Raw genomic sequence first — 21087 nt, 5'->3', positions numbered from 1 at the left:
TTTCAGGCATCAGACACAGTTGGACCAGCAAATGTATTCTCTGTCATGGGGGTGCAGGAAGACACCATTGTTCACATATTATTCTGTTTCCCTTCTCTTTTCTCCATCAATGTGGCTCCATTTCTCAATGGAAATGAAGAGTGGGAGAGATGGATGTCTACTATTCCTCCCTGTTGGCATGTTTAATTACTTGCAGACCTCTAAGACAAGACAGTTATTGTGGAATCCCCCCCACCCTACTGGGACACTAGATAAGCTTAGGCAGCTTTCCAGTAAGACCTTCCCCTTTTTATAAGGAAATATGCTTGTGTCAGCAGCAACAGGCAGGAGGAAAGAGGAAGAAAACAGCTGAGTGGAAAAGTATTAAAAAAAATATTTCCCTTCTAATTTGAGTGACAGAACTGATGAAGCAGTCATTTTCTGGAGAGTTTTTCTTCTTAGAAAAGCAGAAGATGGAATCAAGGAACATAAATGCAACAGTCTGGATATTCAAATTCTGGAAAGGATGAAAGACAGACAGAAGTTTGAGTCAGAAGTGGCTCCTGGGGCACAGCCTCATGGAAAACAATGATGAACTGCTCCCTTGGGCTTATCTTTGACTGGTTCCTAAGTCCAAAGCCACTGGAAAGGAAGTGACACGAGGGAATATCTGTCCCTGTGATGCAGCACTGCTGCCTGGTGACAGTCACTGCTCTGATCAGGTGATGTTGTGAGCTGGACTGGGTCACAGTCTGTGTACAAAGGAACAGGAAAGGAGGACTGATGCTCTCAAACACCTCCAAAATGAAAATTTTAAAGCAGAAGAGATCCAGCTGTAGCCAAAAGAAGTTAAGAGCCAGGGTGCCTCTCTCTTCCAGGCTGTCCTGTGCTCTCTCCCAGCACTCAAATGCTTGTGCAAGAGCTACCACTGTTCTTTGCACTCAGCTGAGACCCAGAGAAGCTTCTGGATGCTGCAATGTTTCCTTCCCTCCTCTCTGAACAGATGTCCCTCACTTCTCAAGTGCTCATTTCTCGTACTCCACCTCAGGAGAATAAGCTGGGAAGTATTTCGTAAGGGCTAGTTTCATTCCTCTCATTTTCACTCTTTATCTTTGCCTCCCAAACCATAACACAAATCTTTCTGCATGGTAAAAATCTCAAGGAAGAAAGAAAAACATATTTGGACGTCAGTGCTCAGTTCTAACAATCCTGGGAGCCAGTTCTGGAAATAGCCATGATCTAATGAATCACCAAGTTTCCAGGGCATTTGTCCTTTACAAAACAGAGCTGCAGACACATGCTCGAGTCATTATAGTCATGAACCTTCCCAAGCAGTTCTCAATAACACTGGAGCTGAACAGAGCAGCAGCTCCTGGACACACAAACTCTTCACACTCGTTCAAGGAAGACACTTGGTAGTGTGAAGATGAAGAGTCAAGCTCAGAAATCACAAAACATGAGATTTACTGTTGCCCTGGGTTTCCCAGCATCTCAGCTGCAGAGCACTGGAAACATGGGGATGCTCAGACCACTCTCCTCATTTCCCACCTGCCTCCATTCCTCCTCCAGCACAGTCTGGGATTGGCCTCCTCCCAGCAGAAAAACTCCCATGGTTCTCACATCTGTTGCATCTTCCCCAACCCATAGCAAGAGGTATGAAAAACCAAATCAGAATAAGAGTCACTGTCATGTTTGAACCATTAAAGCTGAGTCCCGAGGTCACATCAGTGATAAACAGGTAGCACACAATCTCTCCTTTCTCAATGGCCCCTGTGAGCCAAGAAAAGCCTCCTGTGGAATCACAGCACTTTTATTCCAATCAGATCCAATGGGTTTTCTAAACTGCCAGAGAAAGCTTCATTAGATCCTTATTTTTCCTTATCTCCCACTATAACTTTGCAAATGTTTCTTTTCTTTCTCCATAAAGAGGGAATTTTTGAGGAAAAAACTGTAAAACAGAGTTATTCTGGGATTAAGTTAACTGCTCCATTTAACTTCTCTGCAAGTGGGTACTCATACCTAATAATGTAACTGTTTTATGCCAAGCCAGACTCCTCAGTGATTGCAGAGATCAACAGAGTGTCTCCATGCAGAGAGACCTACATTTCCCCTTACAGCAGCTGAAGACACAAGCCCATGCCTCTGGACACAACCTGAAACCCATCTGCCTGGAACCCACAACTCCAGACAGGTGAAATCCACCCCTAGAAACACTTCATGTTTGTGCTCAAGTCACCATCATGACCCTACAAGCCTTCCTAGCATTCATTTATGGCCCTTTCATGAAAGAGTCTATACAGAAGCTTCCACCTAAAGGTCTGACACTGAAGCATCTTTCCAGTCCTCTGGCTTTTTCTAAATCAAGTCCTTAAGACTCACAGGTCTGTCCATTCCCCACAAGGCCCTGCTGTGTCATTCAAGACAAGACAACCCTACACAGGGTGTTCCCCCTGCCCAGGGAACTTCCAAATGCCCCCCACAACTCTGGACTTAGCAGCCAGTTCACTCCTCCAACAGCAAGACACGAGGAAGGGTATGGCAGGAGACAACATAAAGTGAATTAGTGTGAATTCCAGCCCACAGGAACTGGGCTGCCTCACCACAGAGTCTAGAGAACAGATCTACAAAGGTATCACACATTCTCCTATGTGCTGCTGCTAAACACAAGAGTAGAGGGGAAGAAATCACAAGAAAATCAACAAAATTGAAATAAAATGGAAAGTAATTCAACAATCCTTACTGAGGAGCTTTTGGGAAATATACTTGAAACAAACTGTTGCAAAGGGACAAATTGATGAGATTGTAAAAATTTTTTTAAAGTAAAACTCTTCTGGGAAACTTATGGATCTGTCCTGATGGATACAAAGTTCCTGTCCCACATACTGAAACTAGCAGAAGACAAAGATGCTGAGAATTTCCCTCTGATGTTGCTTCTTTTAAGTTCAATGCCGAACACAGACACAAATTTAATCTGATTTAAAACTCAAGCAGCTCCCTTCAACCTTATATTTAGCTCCTGAGTTTGGACTACAGAGAAGATACCTCGCAGCCCTACAGTTTTTACTGATTTTATTCTGCACCTAACTAAATGTAAATGAAAAAAAAAAAGAGTTGTGGAGAGGACTATTTCCTAACATGCTACCATCCAAATATGAAGAACTTCTCAATGAACATTTAAACAAAGACCCACAGACTTACCTTCTGACTCTGGCAGTCAGCTGTGGGAGTGAAGCATGCTGCTAAGAAGAAAAACAGCAATCCAGGAGGATGCATTTTCATGCTTTTACAGCAGGACCCTTTACACAAAAGGGGTGGCGAGAGAGGCTGCAATTTCTGTAAGATAACACCGCCTACTAAGAATCAGATCCAAGACAAACCAGAGGTTAAAAGTAAACAGGGAGAGAGCATTTTTGCACTGTGCTTTTTGGCTGCAAAGCCTTCAGAAATGGATCTGCTACTTCTAGTGTGATTTCTGTAACAACATAAGCTTTTTCTTTCCATTCTTTTTTTAAATGCACAAGCAGAACTCCTTAGTAAAAGGTTTACTCAAAACAGGAACATCTACGGATTTCCTCTTACATATCAGTTCAAAACAGAAGGAAGGAAATCCTTAGTTTTCAACTAATTGGAATGAAAAGAGGTTAACTGTATGCTTAACAGAAAGCAAATGCAATGGGCAAACTTAAATACCATAAATTCATGAAGGGTAAGTTAATTTCCTTTTGCCACTGATGTGAATATGTCCATAACATCTCAAAGTGAAGGTAGAGCTGAGCAATGCCTATGCCAAAGTATTGCAAGAACAAAGCAATGTGAGTGACAGGCTGTGCTTCAGAACAGGAATGGAGCACGTTGCATCAATCAATCAATCAATCAATCAAGCACTTTGGGCAGGCTTTGATATTTTTATTTTAAATAGTTGACTTCTCAGCAAGAAAAGCTGATGCTATGGCAGCAATGGCAAAATTTATAATTTCCAAATACTCTGCTGACAGCTTGATGAATCCAAGGAGCATTTCCATAGCACTCAGAACAGAAAAGTCCCAAAACAGTTTAAAAAAATACACACTAACCTGAGGTACAGTCTGCAATTTATATTCTCCTTTTGAATTTTACAAAGAATTGATTATTGATAGATTTTCCATGTTCTTTGTCTCCCTGCCCTGCCAAGGGAGCCCACTATCCTGAGCAGTGTAAGGACTGCTTCTGTTAGCAACAAATCTCACTAAGCGATGAGGCACCTTCATATTTTCTAGCCATTAATAGCACATGAAGGTGCCTAAATGAAACCAGGACATGGAACCATTCTTGTGATTGCATAAATAATGAGAGCATTAATACCTTTTTGCCCCTGCATCCCCACAAAGCCACACATGCTGTAACACACGAGGCGCATAGGAAGCGCTGTACTTACTGCTGCCGTTAGCTGTGCTTCACTTCTGCCTTCATCCTACAGGGAAAGGCAGCATGATGAACAGCCAGCCCTGCTATATATCCTGCACTAACAGGAAGCAGATAAGGCACACAACCATCCACTGCAACCCATGTGAGCAGCACCAGCCCACAGCTCAACCCAACAGCTCAGCCCTCTTGTCCTGCCACAGGACAACTGCAGCCCCAGGAGTGTCACTGCCCAGCTGGTGCCACCCTGTCAGGGTCAGAGGGCTCACACTGCTCTGGAAACCATTTGGTACCCTGAAGGTCTTCAAAATGAGGCCGAGGCACCATGGCTCAGCCAGCTCTGGTGGGATGGGAAAGTCACAAATGGGCAGTGGGGACACTCTTATTTGAATGAGAGAATGAAAGTGTTTTCTTGGCCTGCAGTCACGGCCCTGAGCTGGCCATGGAAACACAAGAATGAGGCTGCTCCTCTGCTCCATGCTGCCCCAGGAGGATGGTGAAGATTGCTGGGTTTTCCAAGAACTGGCTGGATGACACAGGGATTAAGTTGCCAGAATCCACAGAATGCACTGGAAGGTGCATTAGATTCTTTAATGGCTCAGCACTGAAAATGGTACAGGGCAAGAAAAGACACACAAAGACTGATTCCAGGGTTTTCCACTGCTGCTTATCATCACTGTATCTGACCTACTGCAGGGAAACCAGGAAGGGAGAGAAATGCTTGGTGAAATTCCTGTCTGAATTAAATAAATCAGATTCACAGCAACATCAAAAGGTTCACAGCCAGCTTCCTTATCTGACCTCACCTCAATTAAAGACTAGCAATACAAAAGCAATATACAGGCTAAAAATGCAAACAGTGAGTAGTGCCATTGTACAGCAGCAGAGCATAAACTGAAAAATCAAAAGGTCATCTGTCATTAGACCCTGCTTTCCTGACCAAGCAGCATAAGCACTGTGTGTTTCAGCCACTGCCTATGAGTTGCTCTGAGAGAATGGAAACTTTGCTCACCACCACTGCTGGAGCTGGAACACCAAAATCTGCAACACTTTTGGATCTTCATGATTCTGGAAATTAGTAAGAAGGTGAATCACTGACCACCTCTAAATAATAGGTGGCCAAGAGTCATTAGTAATGTTCAGTGCACAGAAGCCAAAGTGTTCTCAGCAGCAGTTCCAGCTGGCAGTGTCATCAAAGATGGCAACACCAGCAGAGAAACAGCACAGGAAGCAAAAATGAGCCAAACAAACCCAAATTACTGCTCCACTCACGGTTTCTGCTCTCTTCTCATAGATGGATTCCTCCTAGGCAGATATATCTATTTTCTCATGGATGACATCTATAAAAACTTTATGCCTTAGAGGCAAAATGCATTGGATCAATTTTTTGATTCCACTGTTTAGTCCAATACTCTTCAAAACTGTCAACAAATAGAAATCCCAGTTCCCTCACTCATTTCAATATTAGACCCACTCATGCACACAGGCATCTCTACAAAGTATTTCAGACCCCAAAATCTCATAAAGCAAGGTCCTGAGATCTGCCAGAGAGCCTTCATCAAAAGAGAAAATTTAGGCAAGGCTTGTAAAGATCTAATGACAGAATACACAAACAGCCCTGTGCAGGCAGAGTAGGAGGATTTTGTTCATGTCCTAGTCAATGTTTGATTGAAATAGGATTGTGCAAATCCAATTTTAAAGCATTCAGTAGGAGTTGTCAACTCTCTGCCAGTGTGTTTATCTGTGAGGTTTCACACATGGATTTATTTGTTTTAGAAAGCATGGAGATTGACTTCTCTGTCAAGTGTCTCTTGCCCACATAACAGAAGGTGGCTGCTTTAGCAGAAGTCACAGACGTGGGTCTCAGAAACATCTTCAAATTCTGGCCCTGACTTCTTCAAGATGACTGCTACAAAACACTTAAAATTTATCCTGTGGGCTCAGTCTCCCCCATCATCAGCAGATTGTTGGCAGCAGGAAAGCTCAGGATTTTTCTCTCTCAGGGAAAAATTCCTTCTCCTTTTATTTATGGATCAATTACAAGCTGAGTCCTCTAAAGCAACTTTTGTAAGACCTGGAATTTTTATTGTGTACACATTAACATTTAAAGTTGAGAATCTGCTGGTAAAAATTACTCAGCCTGTTTCACAGAATAAGAAACCAAACCCCCACTTGGATAAAGTCAAAGGATAATGCTACAAACCCTCCCAGACTCCCTGCCTGCCTGTGCCACACACTGTGTTTTAAAATGCTGGGTCACCAGCTCTGTTCTGTGAAGTGTGTGCAGCTCTGACCAGATTGGGCAATTTCCTGCTATTGAATTCTTTTGTATAGAAACCACAGAGCCAAGGCAAGTGATTTGCCATCCAGTCCACCTTGCCACACAGCTTCTCTGGGAACTGACCATTTGGTTACATCCACAGAGAGAAAAGGACTCTTGTTCTGCACTTCTGGCAAAGCTGGGAAAGGACATTAAGTCCCTTTGCTTGAGTTGTAAGGCTGTGAGTCTGAAAAGGATTAAGCAGGCCAAGCCAATAGTGCTTGTGTGTAGGAATGGGGCCAGCTGAACCATACTTACCCAACATACCCTCAGGGTCCTGGTGAAGATGCAAGGACACAACCCTCATTTTCCTTTCCTCTTGGCAAATTGGAAGGAACTGGAATTTTTAAGGTTTGCTCGTAAAAGCAAAAATCCTGCAAGGATTGCACAGAGAATAGAGTCTGTTTATCCTTCTCTTTCTCACACACACAGTAGTCCACTTCCAAGCAGACAAGTAGGGCTGCCTGAGCACAATGCTGTGGCACAATTCAGAAAGAAATTGTCATGGTTGCTCACATCCTGTTACTCCAAAACCTCTATGGGCACCAGTTCCAATGTCAGTAAATAAGTGCTTTAAGTCTGGCCTATGACTTTCTCTTGACTCTGAGTTTCTTTACATGTTCTGCTGCAGTGAAAAACAGCAACATTTTCCTGTCTTTTGGTTTTAGTTTTGTACCTTTCCCATTTATTAATCTGGGATTGTACTGGAAAGTCAGACTCTAAATTCCCCACAGGTACCCAATATTAATTAGAATTCTGGGTAAAGCTCTTTGTTCCAATAGCTGAGCTATTGAAACTCAGTACCTGCTGACGGGAGCACAATGGCAGAGGCAGTGAGCTCTCCCATGAAGTGCTGCTGATTCTTCAGGCCCTGTTGTCTATAAAGGACACAAAGGGCCTACAATGTGCTTGACTCAAGCTGTACCCAAGAGTTTGCCAAGGACAGCACTGATGGGAGTCAGAATCCTGCTAGCTCTGCATTTTCAGCAACTTCAGAGATGCCAGGGGTTCTTGTCATCCCCTCTCAGAGACCCTGAAGACTGAAGCACAAGGGCTTGGTGCCCTCCTCAGCTACTCTGGCTACTGCTCTTCATGCACCTATTCAGGCAGATTTTTTCAGTGCTGGCCAGTCTTTCTGGATCTAATGAATTTCCCATCCTCCCTTTTTCACATCAAATTTTAGCTTTCCAAGTTACTAAATGCCCTTTAAAATCAAGTGGGCATCAAGCTACAGAAGCTTGTGGTCTGCTCTGAGCCACAGCTTCCCTGCTTTTCCTCATGTGGCTGCTTTATGCCTAAGATTTGGTGTGTTTGAAGATTACTACTGCACAAGTAAACTTTCTGATCAGAATGCAAGTAAGATGCAGCAGCACTTTGTGCTACACCAATTAAAAAACCCCAGTTCATTATCAGGGCTGATAAGAACAAGAAGGTGAGGGGCTGATGGAAATACATGACTGTGCAGCACATCCACAGCCAGGCAGAGCAGAGCTCTGTAAAGCAGCACAGGAATGGACACAGGACACACAGGATGCAGGTCACACTGTCATTTCTTCTTGCAGACAAAACAGTGCAGCCCAGGTCAGCACCTCATTTACTTTCCTTCCTAATGAAGTTCATTTACAATTTTTTAAATTGTGATACAAGAGAAGTTTTAAAACCTTGATCCTTGGCAGATGACACTGAACAAAAATAATTGTTTGGGTCTTCCTAGGGTGGCAAAAATCTACATCAGCTGTAAAGCCAGAACACAGAAGTTTGAGAGTTCAGGAGATACTTTCCTGACAAAGGTCCCCCCACCTGCCTTTGTGTGTTTCTGGTCATAACTTCAGCTACTCAGATATTGTCTTAATGTTATACAAGGGTTGGAAGCTGGAGAGAATTTGAGGACAAAGGGTTACTAAAGAGGAATATGCCTGCAGGGTTTTGTAGTGCTCTTGCAAAAAAAGAGGCAGAAATCAAGACTACTCTACGTGAGCTCAGCTGTTGACAGTGACTTCATTCTGCAGAGCTTTCTGTAGAAACTAAATGTGGAAAGTTCTGGGAAATCTTTGTGAACTGAAGCAATCAATTTAGTTGCAAGATAAGCAATTGTACATTTTCAAGAAAACCTCACTTAAGTTCCTGTATTTAAGAACAAAAGACTACATTAAAATTACACAATAAAGACAACAGGCTGACACTGAAGAACGACAGTTAATGAAAATTTTCAGCTTAATATTGCACTTAAATGAACAGAAATGCACACAAAGCACTGACTTCAGCAGGCTCTAACACAGAGCATCTCTCCTCCTCTGGAGACTGACTGGGAGAGTTTGAGCTGTTCAGGCTGGAGCAAAAGCAGAACCAGGGAGATCTGACTGCAGCAAAATCAGGATTTAAAAGGTTTTTAATGAGGGACTTTTTACCACAGCAGACAGTGATACAACCAGCAGAATGTTTTACAACTGAATAAATTTAGATTAGATGTAAGGAAGACATCCTTCACTCAGAGGCCCTGGCACAGGTGGCCCAGAGATTCTGTGGATGCCCCCCGCCCTGGAAGTGTCCAAGGTCAGGCTGGATGGGGACCTTGGAAATTCAATCACATGGGTGGCATCCCTGCCCGTGGAAGGGGGGTTGGAATGAGATGATCTTGAAAGTCCATTGCAGAATCACAGAAACCATTCTGTGATTCTATGAAAGCAACAAGGCATCAGATATCTGGCAGCAGGAAAAAGAGGGGATATCTTGTTTGGGGTTTGGTTGGGCTGTCATTTCTAATTTTTTTTCCAAGTAAAAATGGAAAAGGAGGTGAAGTATTAAGGAAAAAGCTTTATATAGCCCATGCTCTACTTAGCAGAGAGGAGAAGATTATTTATTGAAAAAATGCTCTGAAAATAAACAATTCTGATAGCATCACAAGTAAGATAGTTAATGGAAGAATCAAACATACTGCAGTTGTACTGAACATTTCATTAATCTTGAAATGTGATCAATGCTTACCAAGATACAAAGGAGGAATTGCAGCTATTTCCTGGATTAATAATCTGTTCCAAAGGCACAGATTCTATGTTTTAAACAGCTGTGAACCTAAAAAGTTGTTCAAGTTTAACCAGAGATGTGTTTTTTCTACAATAAAATATTGTAGAAAAAAGAGGCCTTACCTGCTCTAAGTATGTGACAAGCAGGGGGTTATCCCTGCCTACTCTAATACAAGATTCTCTGGTACCACTACTGCTTTAAAATACCTTTAAAACAGTTGGGTTTTACAAAAGATGCTTAAACAGAACTCATGTCTGTCTCAAGCACAGGGCACCCCCCAGAACAGCCCTTATAAATAAGATGGAAGCAGGCTGACTTATCCAGAAGCAATGACAAGTATAATCCTCATTTGAGAGACAGATCTGTCCATGCTGCCTCAAATCCCAGGCAGTTCCACAGGAATCCTTACAGACTCCCTTTGTATTCACTTATTAATTCATGTGTAAATGATCTGTTCACTTGGTAAATCCTCAAATGCTTTTGAAAATCAGACTAAGTTGCCACAGGCTCCTCAAGTGTTACCTGGACAATTATCAGTAAGTGATTAACAGAGCTACTTCAGAAAGAACTAGTGAAGACATAAGATTTCTTTTAATTACTTTATTCCTAGGATGTTTAACTTAGAAATTAGCTTTTTATACCCCATGATAATTAAACTTAAATGAACATAAGCAACCTTGAGATTTCAGAGAACAGAAGAGCTCTAAAGTACAGGAAAATTCAGCTTTCTCCAAGAACCTGCAGTACCTACCTTAACTGTTCAGTCCAGTCTAAGCTTAAGGAGTTAGGCTTCCTCTGTCAAACTGGGAGCAGAGCTGCACTCCTGCTATGCTCCTCATCTCTTGCTTTGGGAACTCCACTGCATCCTGCAATACAATTTGACTTTGGCTGCCTCTGTCTTTGTCATCCTTGCACTGACTGCAACATTCCTGGCTTCTGAAATCCAAAAAGCACAGCCAAGCTCTGCAACAGCATGGAAAAACACTCTGTGAAACCACCAAATTCCTAACACCACTGTGGACATGCCATTCTGGGAGAAAACTCATAACTTGTTTGGACCAGGCCCTGAGCAACCTGTTTGAAGATTGCCCTGTTTAAAGTTGGATGTCTCAAGGTCCCTTCCAACCCAGATTTCTCTGTGTCTTTAAGGGGCACCAGTTTTAAGCAGCATCAGCTACCAAATAAATATCAAAACTGTTCTTCCCTTCTTATTCCCACTGGATATAGAATTTATAGATACATTCTTTTTCAATGTCAATATCTGTCTTCATAATAGTGAGTAGGGATTTTTCTGTCATGGGGGATGCTAAAACTTGCTGGGCACAGTAACCATCAAGTTAAACACAACAGCTTAGAATGAAAATCCCTAATATCTAACTGATAAGCAAAAGTACTTGAAATAAATCCTCAAATTGTGTTTAGAGGCTGCAGATCCTCAGTTTCCATGACTCAGCTGTATTTCTGGACTAACAGTCTTGTAGGAGAATGAACTATTTTCTTCTTTCATCTTGCTGCACATTTCATACTTTACAATGCACTCTAGGAACAGAATGTGTGCTGCTGAACTGCCATATGGTATCCTGGAAACACAAGATATAAACTTGAATAAAGACAAGGCCAAAAGAAAACTGTCAAATTACACTTTATTTGTATTGACAAGATAGGCAAAAGAAAGACTTTGTGTTCAGAGATACAAATCCATTATTTGCTGACAAAATGCCAATATACCCACATTGGGTATTTCCACTTTCAAGACAATACTGAAGGGATCTTTACCAAGCAAATCTTTTATCCTTGGAGAAGGAAAATGAATGCCTGTGAAAATAGTTTCATATGAAAATTTGTTACCTGCTTGTGGCTCAAATTTTACTGTTAAGTTAATGATTGGCAGCAAATAATTACACTTGGCCTCAAAGAAAAACATATGTAAAACTGTAAGATCATTAAATAATAAGCATTAGCAGCATACCCAAAATACTTCTTGTACAAAGAACATTGCACTTGAACATACACAAGCATTTACCCTTATTTACACATTAGAATTTGTATAGAACAGCAAGACTGATATATACAGAAAAATAGTGGAAACCTTAACAGCCCCAGACGACAAAATATCTAGTGTTGACTCCTTAAATTTTCCATACAGTTTCCCAGGATGTTTCATGTGATTTTTTTCACTATATACTATTGCATAAAAATAGACTGTACAAGAAGGTCAGTCCCCAGTTAACACTTCAGAATACTTCTATGTACTATTACATGTTCACTGCACCAGGGAACAAAGGAGTCCAGGTCAGCTCCTCATGAAAACAAAGAGAACTTGACAGGTGCTATCTACTTACTCACTGTGCTTTACCTTGTAATACAGACTGAAATCACTTGGCTGTGCAGTAACTACCCAGTGAGCTCCAGAGGCAATTCCCTACCACACAGGATCTCCCACTGTCTTGCAAGCAATGAAATTAATTTCTCCCTGCTTTCTGCACTTGGGATAAAAATGTACCACTGGATCTCTCTGTTCCTGCTTCCCTCTTGTTTGGAATTTCCCTTTGGGACACTATCAGTTTCTCCAAAGTGATCCAGTGTTAAATTCTGCATCAGATCCTGATTCTGAACATCATCAAACACAAATGTAAGGGCCTGTGGATATGTCTGATACCCCATGAGCACTCTGTCTAAATCCCGGATTCGTCTTCCATCTGCAAGCTGGTACTTGTCCCTCTTTGGTGGCTCCTTAGCAAATTCAGGTAGTGGGTAACTGATATAATCTTCATCAAAGAGGAACAAATCAGAGCTGGTCAAGATCAGTGTTTTAGGTTGAAGTGAACTAGTGTTCTGAGCAGATCCTTCAAAGTGATTTACTTGAAATGCCAACACATACAGAAGGATGTTGAGGGATGGAAGATTGGTCAAACCATCCATCTTCTCTGCCACTAGAAAAGCAAGGTCCCCAATTTCCTCTTCATTTGGATAAATAAATTTTACTCTGCTAGAGTGAATCAGTTCATAATTCTCCATTTTTCCTGCAAGAAACATACATTATTACATCTCTATTTAGTGCTATACAATAATTTCTCAATGTACTAGGATAAACAACAACCAGCTTGATAGCTGGCTGTAGCTGGAAGAATTTAAGTTTTGTATCTATTGATACGTGGCTTTTGCTTAAAAACAATACTGGAATAATTGTATTTGGATTGCAGGTCTCTGCCAGAGCCCTTCTTGCATTACCAACACACTTTTCTGCAAATTTCTAACCATGTAAGTCCAGGGTGAATGCAAGAAGCCATCAGTAACTTCACTTGTGCAAGACTCTTACATACTTTTAACAATCCTGCTCACATAAGGCACATCTAAGACAATTAAATCAGGGAGTTTAGTTGAAGTATCAAATAGGAAATGACTGATGCATAAATCTCCCTCAAAAGTGTTTTTAATCAGTACAGTTCAGGTGAAGCCTAAAGTATGATGCCTAAATAAGTCATGGCATGTAGAAAAGACTCACCTGTGTTTTTACTCCCAAATTCAGAGTAGAAGTCCTTGTCTACTGGTTCAGGTGAAGGAGTGCGTGCAAGCAGTGACAGGACTGCCATAAGCTGCTGGATGAAGGTGTGAGTGTTGTAACTGTCTCTTGTCAGGCAGGTGACAATGTGATCTGCAGAATGCCCTGAGGAGAACACAGAACATAATTCACTCACTGTGGCATTACCATTTCTTGAACCAACATGCAACTGCCATCAGAAAAGATTTTTTTAAAATGATTGTTTCTCCTGAAAACATGCATTATTATTCAGAAATCTTTCAAATTCTTGAAAACAACAATGGATTTCTTACAAATCCCTCAAAAAATACATAATTTCTCTTCATTTAAAATACAATGTATACTTATGATTCAAATCTTGCTCCAGGGATTCAAGAAAATAAAGCAACAGAAAACCTCTCTTCCATCTCACTAATAAAGACATGGATCCATCTAAAAAAGACTAGAACAAAATGGAACTGGAAAAGCTTAAAGCACAAGTTGTACTCACCAGTAATTCGGAAGTATTGGTCAAACAGGCCAACATTTACTGACTGCAGGTCATTAAGTTTTAGCACAAAGCAGCAAGAGAGGTGGAAAGAACTGTTTTCACAGTCTGAGTTTTCTTTGTTCCAAAAATCTGTTAAAGAAGTACACATGATAAAAAGGTCAAAAGGAAAAGATTGTTCTGTCCATAAGCATAATTTTTATATTACTATCTAACACTTATCTCACACTTGAAGAAAGAAATTAAGAAAAAACTAGGTACAGTGAGTAAACATTTCTCAAGCAAAATACAAGCAATTTTTATTAGGAGCATTTTAAAAAATAATTGTCCCATACCTGATTTAAATCAGCACATGCACTGATAACACACTTTAACTGAATGACCACCATGAGGTTCATTACCCTTCACTTGCCATTTTCATCATGAGAGAGACCATGAAATAACATCAGAGAACAGCATGGATCCCATGGCAGCTAAAAGGGTCTGTCTGAGAAGCAGACATGACTCAAGACTCTGTTTTTTTCGAACATAAAAGCCTTATGCAAATACTGACCCCTTTAACTAGGAGGTCTAATTAAAAATATTGACCAAAATTGGTTCTTAGACTGAGGACAAACACAGAGAGAGGGATTACATTGGTAACATGATTAAAGGATCAAAGTAACTATTTCACCTGATTGGTGCTCATCTGCATGAATGAAAGAATCATCCAACAGAAAGTAAATCGCTTTTGTTGAGAGAAGCACACAAGCCATCACTTCCACACTGGGAGTCTTGTAAAACAGAACTGAAGACCACATGAGGTGTCTCAACTCTTCATTTTCCACCTAAGATGTAAATTTTATTTCATAAACACATGAACTTTGATATTTCAGACAGTTTCCTCACCTTAGGCCCCCAGAGAAACAACTTCAAAATCTTTAGCATCTGAACATGCTCTGGTTAAAGAGAGGTAGTGGCAAATGAGGCCACAATGGCAGCTACTGAAAATATCTTGTGTTTGTGTAAGAAAATTATTTTTCTGTTATAAGCAAATTATTCCTTGCTTTCCAACCGAAATTAGAAAAATACAGAAAAACATCTCATTTATAAGAAAGACTTTTTAGGGCAAACACTGCAGGCAGAACTTTAATCACCAGCTGAGCAGTGGCCTCCCAAACCTCAAGTCTGCTGAGGCTTTAAGTGTTTCTGAGAGTTGGATTCAAAGACCCTGGAGAGAGGACAGGAGCACAGCTTGCCACTGCAGCTGCTGCTCCAACACAGCATCTTCCCAGCTTCCACCTTGGTGGGCTTACTGTGAACCCTTAAATGAGTCACCTGCTTTTTTATCAGCTTTTCCTGATATAAAAAGAGAAGTACAGCTTGTAACTGTGCTTACTTAAAACATTTGGAAAAGAGGTAAGGGAATAAGAAAAATGTATCTATGTCTCAAGCTTTTCAATTTGTACTCAGATCACAGTGATTTGTCACTCAAAAAGCCACATCATAAATTTTGGGTAATGTTTTTACTTTTCAATCTGATGTTCCCCACATACACTTAAATGTTTTTCAGAATCAGGTTTATCTGTTCATGTTTCTGGAGTACCTGCAGCCATGTACATGTGTTGCAGTCATGCACAGTACTACAAAAACAAGTCAGAACACTTATTTACTGATGTAGCTGAGAACCATTCCAAAATAATTTCATTCTTGTGATTTTCTTTCCTTTTTCCACTTTAAAGAAAATAGAGGAACATTCTTGGAGCAATCACATCTTCAGACATAATTAGTGTACTCTCCTGTTCAGCACCACAGATCCTGAAGGCAAAATATGCTTTGCAGGATCCCAGTTGTTGTAGAAGGGAACCCAAAATGGAATAACACACAGATTCTTGATGAAAATGTTTTCAGGTTTCCCAGAGCCTAATTCTCGTGGCTAAATTTGCTCAGGAAAGTTTTTATGGATACTGTGTAGTACAGAAAGGTCACAAAGCATGTTTTTGTACACTTGATCTATAGACATGATACCTCTGCAATGTTGCTATGGAAAAATTCAACCAGGGCTCTTCCCTTCAGCCCAGCCACATACTGCAGAGACACAGAAACATGAATGTGAACAGGAATCTGGTTGTCTTCTGTTATCTTCTGCATAAGAAGCTCAGATGGGTATAAGGATGACAATGTCAGATGAGGCTTGCAGAAACTAGAAAAGATCCAGAATATAAATAGTCAAAATGTAAAGATCTGCACAGCTTTTTCCCTTCAAAAATATTTGTATTTAATTCAAAAATTAAAACTAGATAACTTCCATTTTTAGTAGTTTAAATTATTTATATCTTGACCATAGCTGTCAATTTGCTGTAACTTCAGCCTGCAGGGACATGAAATAGGAAGTTTCCTTCCATCAGAAATTACATTTTACGTTGCAGCAACAAAACACAAAAAAAAAAGGTGGACTGCTACAGTCCAGGATAACCACACTTACACCAGACTACCACAATGCAGAAGTATTTCATCAATACTGCAGTCCAAACCCAACCACAACGACAGCAGCAAACACAGGGGTCAGGCCACATCAAGCACTGTGCCAGAGACCTTTCACAGGAACCATTACCTGGCTGCCTGACTGTGTCTGTTTGCCTCCACAGCATGATTTCTTACAGCATCCAATTTGCTTGAAGCTTTGAAAATAATAATAGTCTTAACATCCTGGAGCAGTGTCCTTAGAAGGCTGTAGATTCTTAGAAAGTGGAATTTCTCATGAGGTAGAACAAACACTGCTGTAACAAATCTGTATCCAACAAGCAACTCCAGCACGTGTCCGTCCAAAAATGAACCCTTCTGCTGTGTGGCACCATGAGTTGGATGCAGCACAAGTGATGCCAATGGAATTCTGTTCAGCTTAAATACACTTCCCAACTCTTCTGTGCCTGCCCATTTACCTGGCAGTAAGCTGAAATCCACCTTTACAATGTACAAATGCTGGGGCGTTAGAAATATCCAACACGGATGGACCACACAGGGACTCTGGTCAGAAGATTTATAAACTGAAGAATAAAGTGCAGAACACAAAGCATTCTTTGACCATTCCTTGTTATTGCCAGCTGACTCTGGTTGATGCAAGACTTTCTGAACATTGGTTTTATTCCCATAAACAAGATATGTTGGGAAACAACCTTTTATTTCAACATCTTCAGCTGAAATGCAATTCAATTCCATGAGCTGACAGAGAAATTCTTGGAGATTTGCTTTTCTACAGTACCATGTGGAGCTTGGTAACACTGATGTGTAGTGTTGAGAGCAACACGTTTGTAAACAGGAATAAAAGTCTTGAAGATTCTGGGAGTCTGAAACAATAAACAAGCAGTGGTCACTGTTTTTCAGCTTCAGAGTTAAACAGATTTCTGGCAGGAGAAAGCCAAATTCTATTAGATCAGCGTAGGGAAAAAACAGTGTTAATTTCAAGGCAGAAGGGATGTGCTGGCAATTTCCTCTCAATTCCTGATGAGGAATCTCAAACACAGCTAGCATCTCATCGGTCAAAACCAAACAGGAAGCAAACTGTCTGAGTCCTTTATGAATGTGAATTGAAAAGCTCCAGAGAATTTTGACTATGTCAACACTCTCCACTGCTATGTTGTCAGATGATTGAGCATCCAAAGTAGTGCTGAACTCAAAAGTCTGATGTCCTTCATGAAGTCCCATTTCAAAATATCCATCTGCTTTGTCTGTGGCTGTGGAAGTACCCACAGGGCTTCCTTTATTTTCTGTGGGAGAGGGGGCAGATCTCTGCACAGCCTGCACTATCGAGGCAGAAAGGTGCTGGATAAAGTCTTGGTTGGTGGCAGTGTAGGACATACAATTAAAAGGCAAGATGATGGTGTTAGAGGGGTCAGGCACCGCACAGTGTTCTCTCTCCAAACTTCAAAAGAGAGAAGAAGTCACAATAAGTACAAACTTGAGTTTAAAAACAGTTATGGCTACCTACAATTCAGGGTGCTGCTTTTCAGAACTTTGATATTTGCTCTTGCTAATACAGTTAAATCAGTGTAATTTTGTAGAACATCTTTGTACTGCACAGCCATTGGTTTTAAAGGCTGGTAGTGTGTAATTCTATAGAAAGTAAATACTAAAATGTTTAACTCCTCTATCCTTTCCCATCCCCAGTAAGCACAACCTCATGAGCTAAAGGACTAGACAATGCAGCTATTGCTGGTTTTGCAACCACCAGCTGCATTCCAGGGTTCAAAGGTTAAAAACACATTTTTGGTTCAAAAATCCAGAGGCAGAATACAATGAAAGAGACTGTTTTGCCTTAAAGGCTGTGTTTAAGAAAACAGTATCTACTGTTATTACCCAAAAGCTAACAAGGATTTAAAGTAGAATTTATTTATGTAGCTTACCACACATGATGACCACCACCATACTCTTTGCATGAAGCCAATAAAGAGGCAGGTGCCTAAGGAGAAGAGAGTAACATCAGGAAGCTGTAAACTACTTAAGAGTTCAGCACACATGAGAAGCAAAGTTAAAGCTGGCTTATGCTTTTTAAACTGGCCAAGTCCTGCTGTTTTCACAGGGAGTTTAACAGCCACCCTTTGAGGACCCAAAAATAATTCTTCCTGTCTTATTCCTTGAAGCCATGCATATGAAGAGTGCTTCCAATACCACAAATGAAATCACAAACCAGAAGTTATCAGATAGGAGGAGATTGAAGAGGACAAATTAAGGCCATTGCCTATTGACAGAGAGAAGATTCTTCTGCTCTACCAGCAAGAGAATAGCCTTTCAAGAACTGATACTGTAATATGATAAGACACAATTATTACACTCAGCATCTAAATGGCTGTTAAATGATGTTATAGTAGTACTGGGTAAACATCTCAAAACCACAGTAGCAACAGTTCTCTGCAACTCTGGTAAACTTGGATTCTGCATTTAATTTACAACCTGGACCGAACACCCTTGAATCGAATTTGGGGCTGCCTCCTTTTCCATAAAATAGCTCTGAGAAGCAAAAAAAAACTTTGCTATGGATTACTATGATAATCTAAGTTTAACATCAGAAATAAGTGTGCAAAAGCTTTTAAAAATACTATAATATAAACAAAAGTGTGGCAATTACCTGAATTTTACATCTGGAGTCTGGTATTTCAAAGCATCTCTGGGGAACTGTATGGTCTGTAGGAGTCGAATCACTGGATTGCAAAAAACTGTTGGCTAGGACTGTATCTTCACAAATTATTTCTAGAACAAACATAAACAACTCTTTAAATCACTGAAGCAAAGCAAAAATAAATATCTTATAGTATCTGCCAATCAAGTGGGATTAAAATTGTATGATCAAGATCTAATCATAAATCAGTAAAGCTAAAGCATACCTTCACACAATAGCCAGGATAAAAAAGCAAGCAGAATTTTAGTTTAATTGAAAAAGACTGCTACAGCTTCTTTCTCAAACTAAAAATCAATTTCCATCTCAAATTCTGGTGTAAGAAATCTTGACACAGCTCAGTTTTAACAGAACTAGTCAGCTGCTAGGCTGGCAGAGTGCTCTTCATGAACTTTATAGCACACTCGCAAATTTCTGCAAGCTTCAATCGAACAATATCTGTAATATCTCTGTACATCCTTCAACCAGACAGAGAAGCTCTGATCTCTCAAATGCCACTTAAGATATTATCTCACCTTATTTGGAACCTTTTTCAAGGGTTCAAAGCTGAATCATCAGTAAAAACTTATAATGAGTGAATACAAGGCAACATTCGCAGGGACGTTTGACTTTTTGCCGGTTTGATATTCACAGCATCAAACTGGCTCAACAGAGCAAATCAATTTTCAGCATTGCCACTGAACCAGCCAGCTCAAGTATTTAAATATGAAAATGACCAACAAAATTACAGTGTGGACATGTTTCTGGCTTGAGCATAAAAAATCTGTATGTTATCTTTCCGGATTGATGGTAAAGTTCAGCAGATTACACCAAGACATCTCATGGTCAGAGGAAACACAAGAGGTATTTATTACTTGAACAAAATACTGTGTTAGCAAGAAGGAAACTCAAATTGACAGGAAAACCAGAACATGACAGCATTATTTTTGATTTTCTGTTTCCTATATAAATATTTAATCTTTTTCCATAAGCCATTTCCCAATGACATTTACTATGAATAATATGTTACGGAAACAGATGGTGTCTAGAAAATACAGAGAAAACAATGCATAGAAACAGCACATCAGGAAATTAATTCCATTATTCATGACTTAAGGTCTATCAGTGAAACCAATTGCTCAGCATATTTCATTTTCTTTAAAATAGATTTCTCAAAACTGGTATTTTGAAAACAACCCTTCATAGTTAGATATGTAGCAAATAATAAATTTTTATTGTTGAAGCTCAGAAATAGCCTGCACAGCCCTCATTTTCCCATTATTTATAAAAGCCTTCCCCAAAATTCTACTGAAGGAATCTTATGGAAAAGGACTACAGTAAATAAGCCTTGACCCTTATACCACTCTATAGAACTCCTAAGTCCTTTAGAAAGATCTATATTTTCTTTTATCTCAAGATTTGTTTGCTCCTAAACACTTACTGTAGTAGAAAAAAAATTGTTGATAAATAATTTAAACAGTCCCAGGGGTTGCTGACAGCAAGTCATATTTTTACAGCAAGTCCTGTATAAAACTGCAGGTTGTTACATATTTACAGAACTGAGACAGTTTGTCAAGTGCTTAATATTTTAAAGCAAGCATTTACTTGATTTTGGAAAAACTGGCATTTTTTCTGCAGATGAAAAATTATCTAGAAGGGCTACAAAAGCAAAGTACACAAATAGCAACAAATGTGTATCAAGGTGTCTGCGCCCTCATCAAATGCTGTCAGAACAGTTTCATTTTTCTAGAGTGAACAAAGAAACCTCTGCTGATTCTGCAGAAGTCACAGCAATGGATTTTTTCCAAAAATCAAGCTCCTCAGGGATGCTTCTCTCCCTTATCCACCAATCCACTGATTAATGGTAAGAGGAAGCTGTGCCCCCCCTGCCCCATGCCAAGAAATTGAGTAGATAATCCCAGCTCTTTTAGATGGCTATGAAGTTTTCTCTCACTGTGCATATTCTACTGGACTTTTCAATCAGACAAAAGCCAAAACCAGCAAGTATTTCTTTTTCTCAGTCACAAGTGAATATTCACATAAGTCAGTCCTATGGGCTAAAGAAGAAAGTTAAGTCATTCTTCTAAGTTCCTAATGCAGCAGGCACATTCATTTGAAACACAGAGTAAAAAAACTTGAGGTGAGGTCAGCAGGTACTATAGAGCACAACAGATGTGCTGAAATCACCAGCTCAGCCAGAACAC

General features: G+C 40.2%; 2 protein-coding genes across 4 annotated transcripts in view; both read right to left on the bottom strand.

Moving 5' to 3' along the window:
• Nucleotides 1–4416, bottom strand: part of STAB1 (stabilin 1) — a 52153-nt gene extending 47737 nt beyond the window's left edge. Inside the window, exons 1-2 of the mRNA XM_058031834.1 lie at nucleotides 4394–4416; nucleotides 3178–3312 (exon numbers count right to left, since the gene is read on the bottom strand). Of these exons, the coding sequence (XP_057887817.1) occupies nucleotides 3178–3258 (81 nt within the window). The 5' untranslated portion in view covers nucleotides 3259–3312; nucleotides 4394–4416. The remainder of the gene's footprint in view (nucleotides 1–3177; nucleotides 3313–4393) is intronic.
• Nucleotides 4417–11350: 6934 nt separating this feature from the next.
• The window catches only part of NISCH (nischarin), a 29335-nt gene continuing 19598 nt past the window's right edge, over nucleotides 11351–21087 (bottom strand). The window contains exons 14-21 of one of the 3 annotated variants that reach the window (XM_058031816.1): nucleotides 18857–18978; nucleotides 18135–18190; nucleotides 16346–17653; nucleotides 15760–15934; nucleotides 14426–14579; nucleotides 13756–13884; nucleotides 13230–13391; nucleotides 11351–12747 (exon numbers count right to left, since the gene is read on the bottom strand). In XM_058031816.1, the coding sequence (XP_057887799.1) occupies nucleotides 12119–12747; nucleotides 13230–13391; nucleotides 13756–13884; nucleotides 14426–14579; nucleotides 15760–15934; nucleotides 16346–17653; nucleotides 18135–18190; nucleotides 18857–18978 (2735 nt within the window). In that variant the 3' untranslated portion in view covers nucleotides 11351–12118. Of the gene's footprint in view, nucleotides 12748–13229; nucleotides 13392–13755; nucleotides 13885–14425; nucleotides 14580–15759; nucleotides 15935–16345; nucleotides 17654–18134; nucleotides 18191–18856; nucleotides 18979–21087 lie in introns of those variants that run through there. The other 2 variants (XM_058031817.1, XM_058031819.1) reach the window with 2 other exon arrangements.

Source organism: Melospiza georgiana, chromosome 11 (assembly GCF_028018845.1).
Source record: "Melospiza georgiana isolate bMelGeo1 chromosome 11, bMelGeo1.pri, whole genome shotgun sequence".
Lineage (NCBI taxonomy): Eukaryota > Metazoa > Chordata > Aves > Passeriformes > Passerellidae > Melospiza > Melospiza georgiana.
The sequence above is the reverse complement of the archived record's forward strand: the minus strand, read 5'-3'. Positions and strand labels throughout refer to the sequence as shown.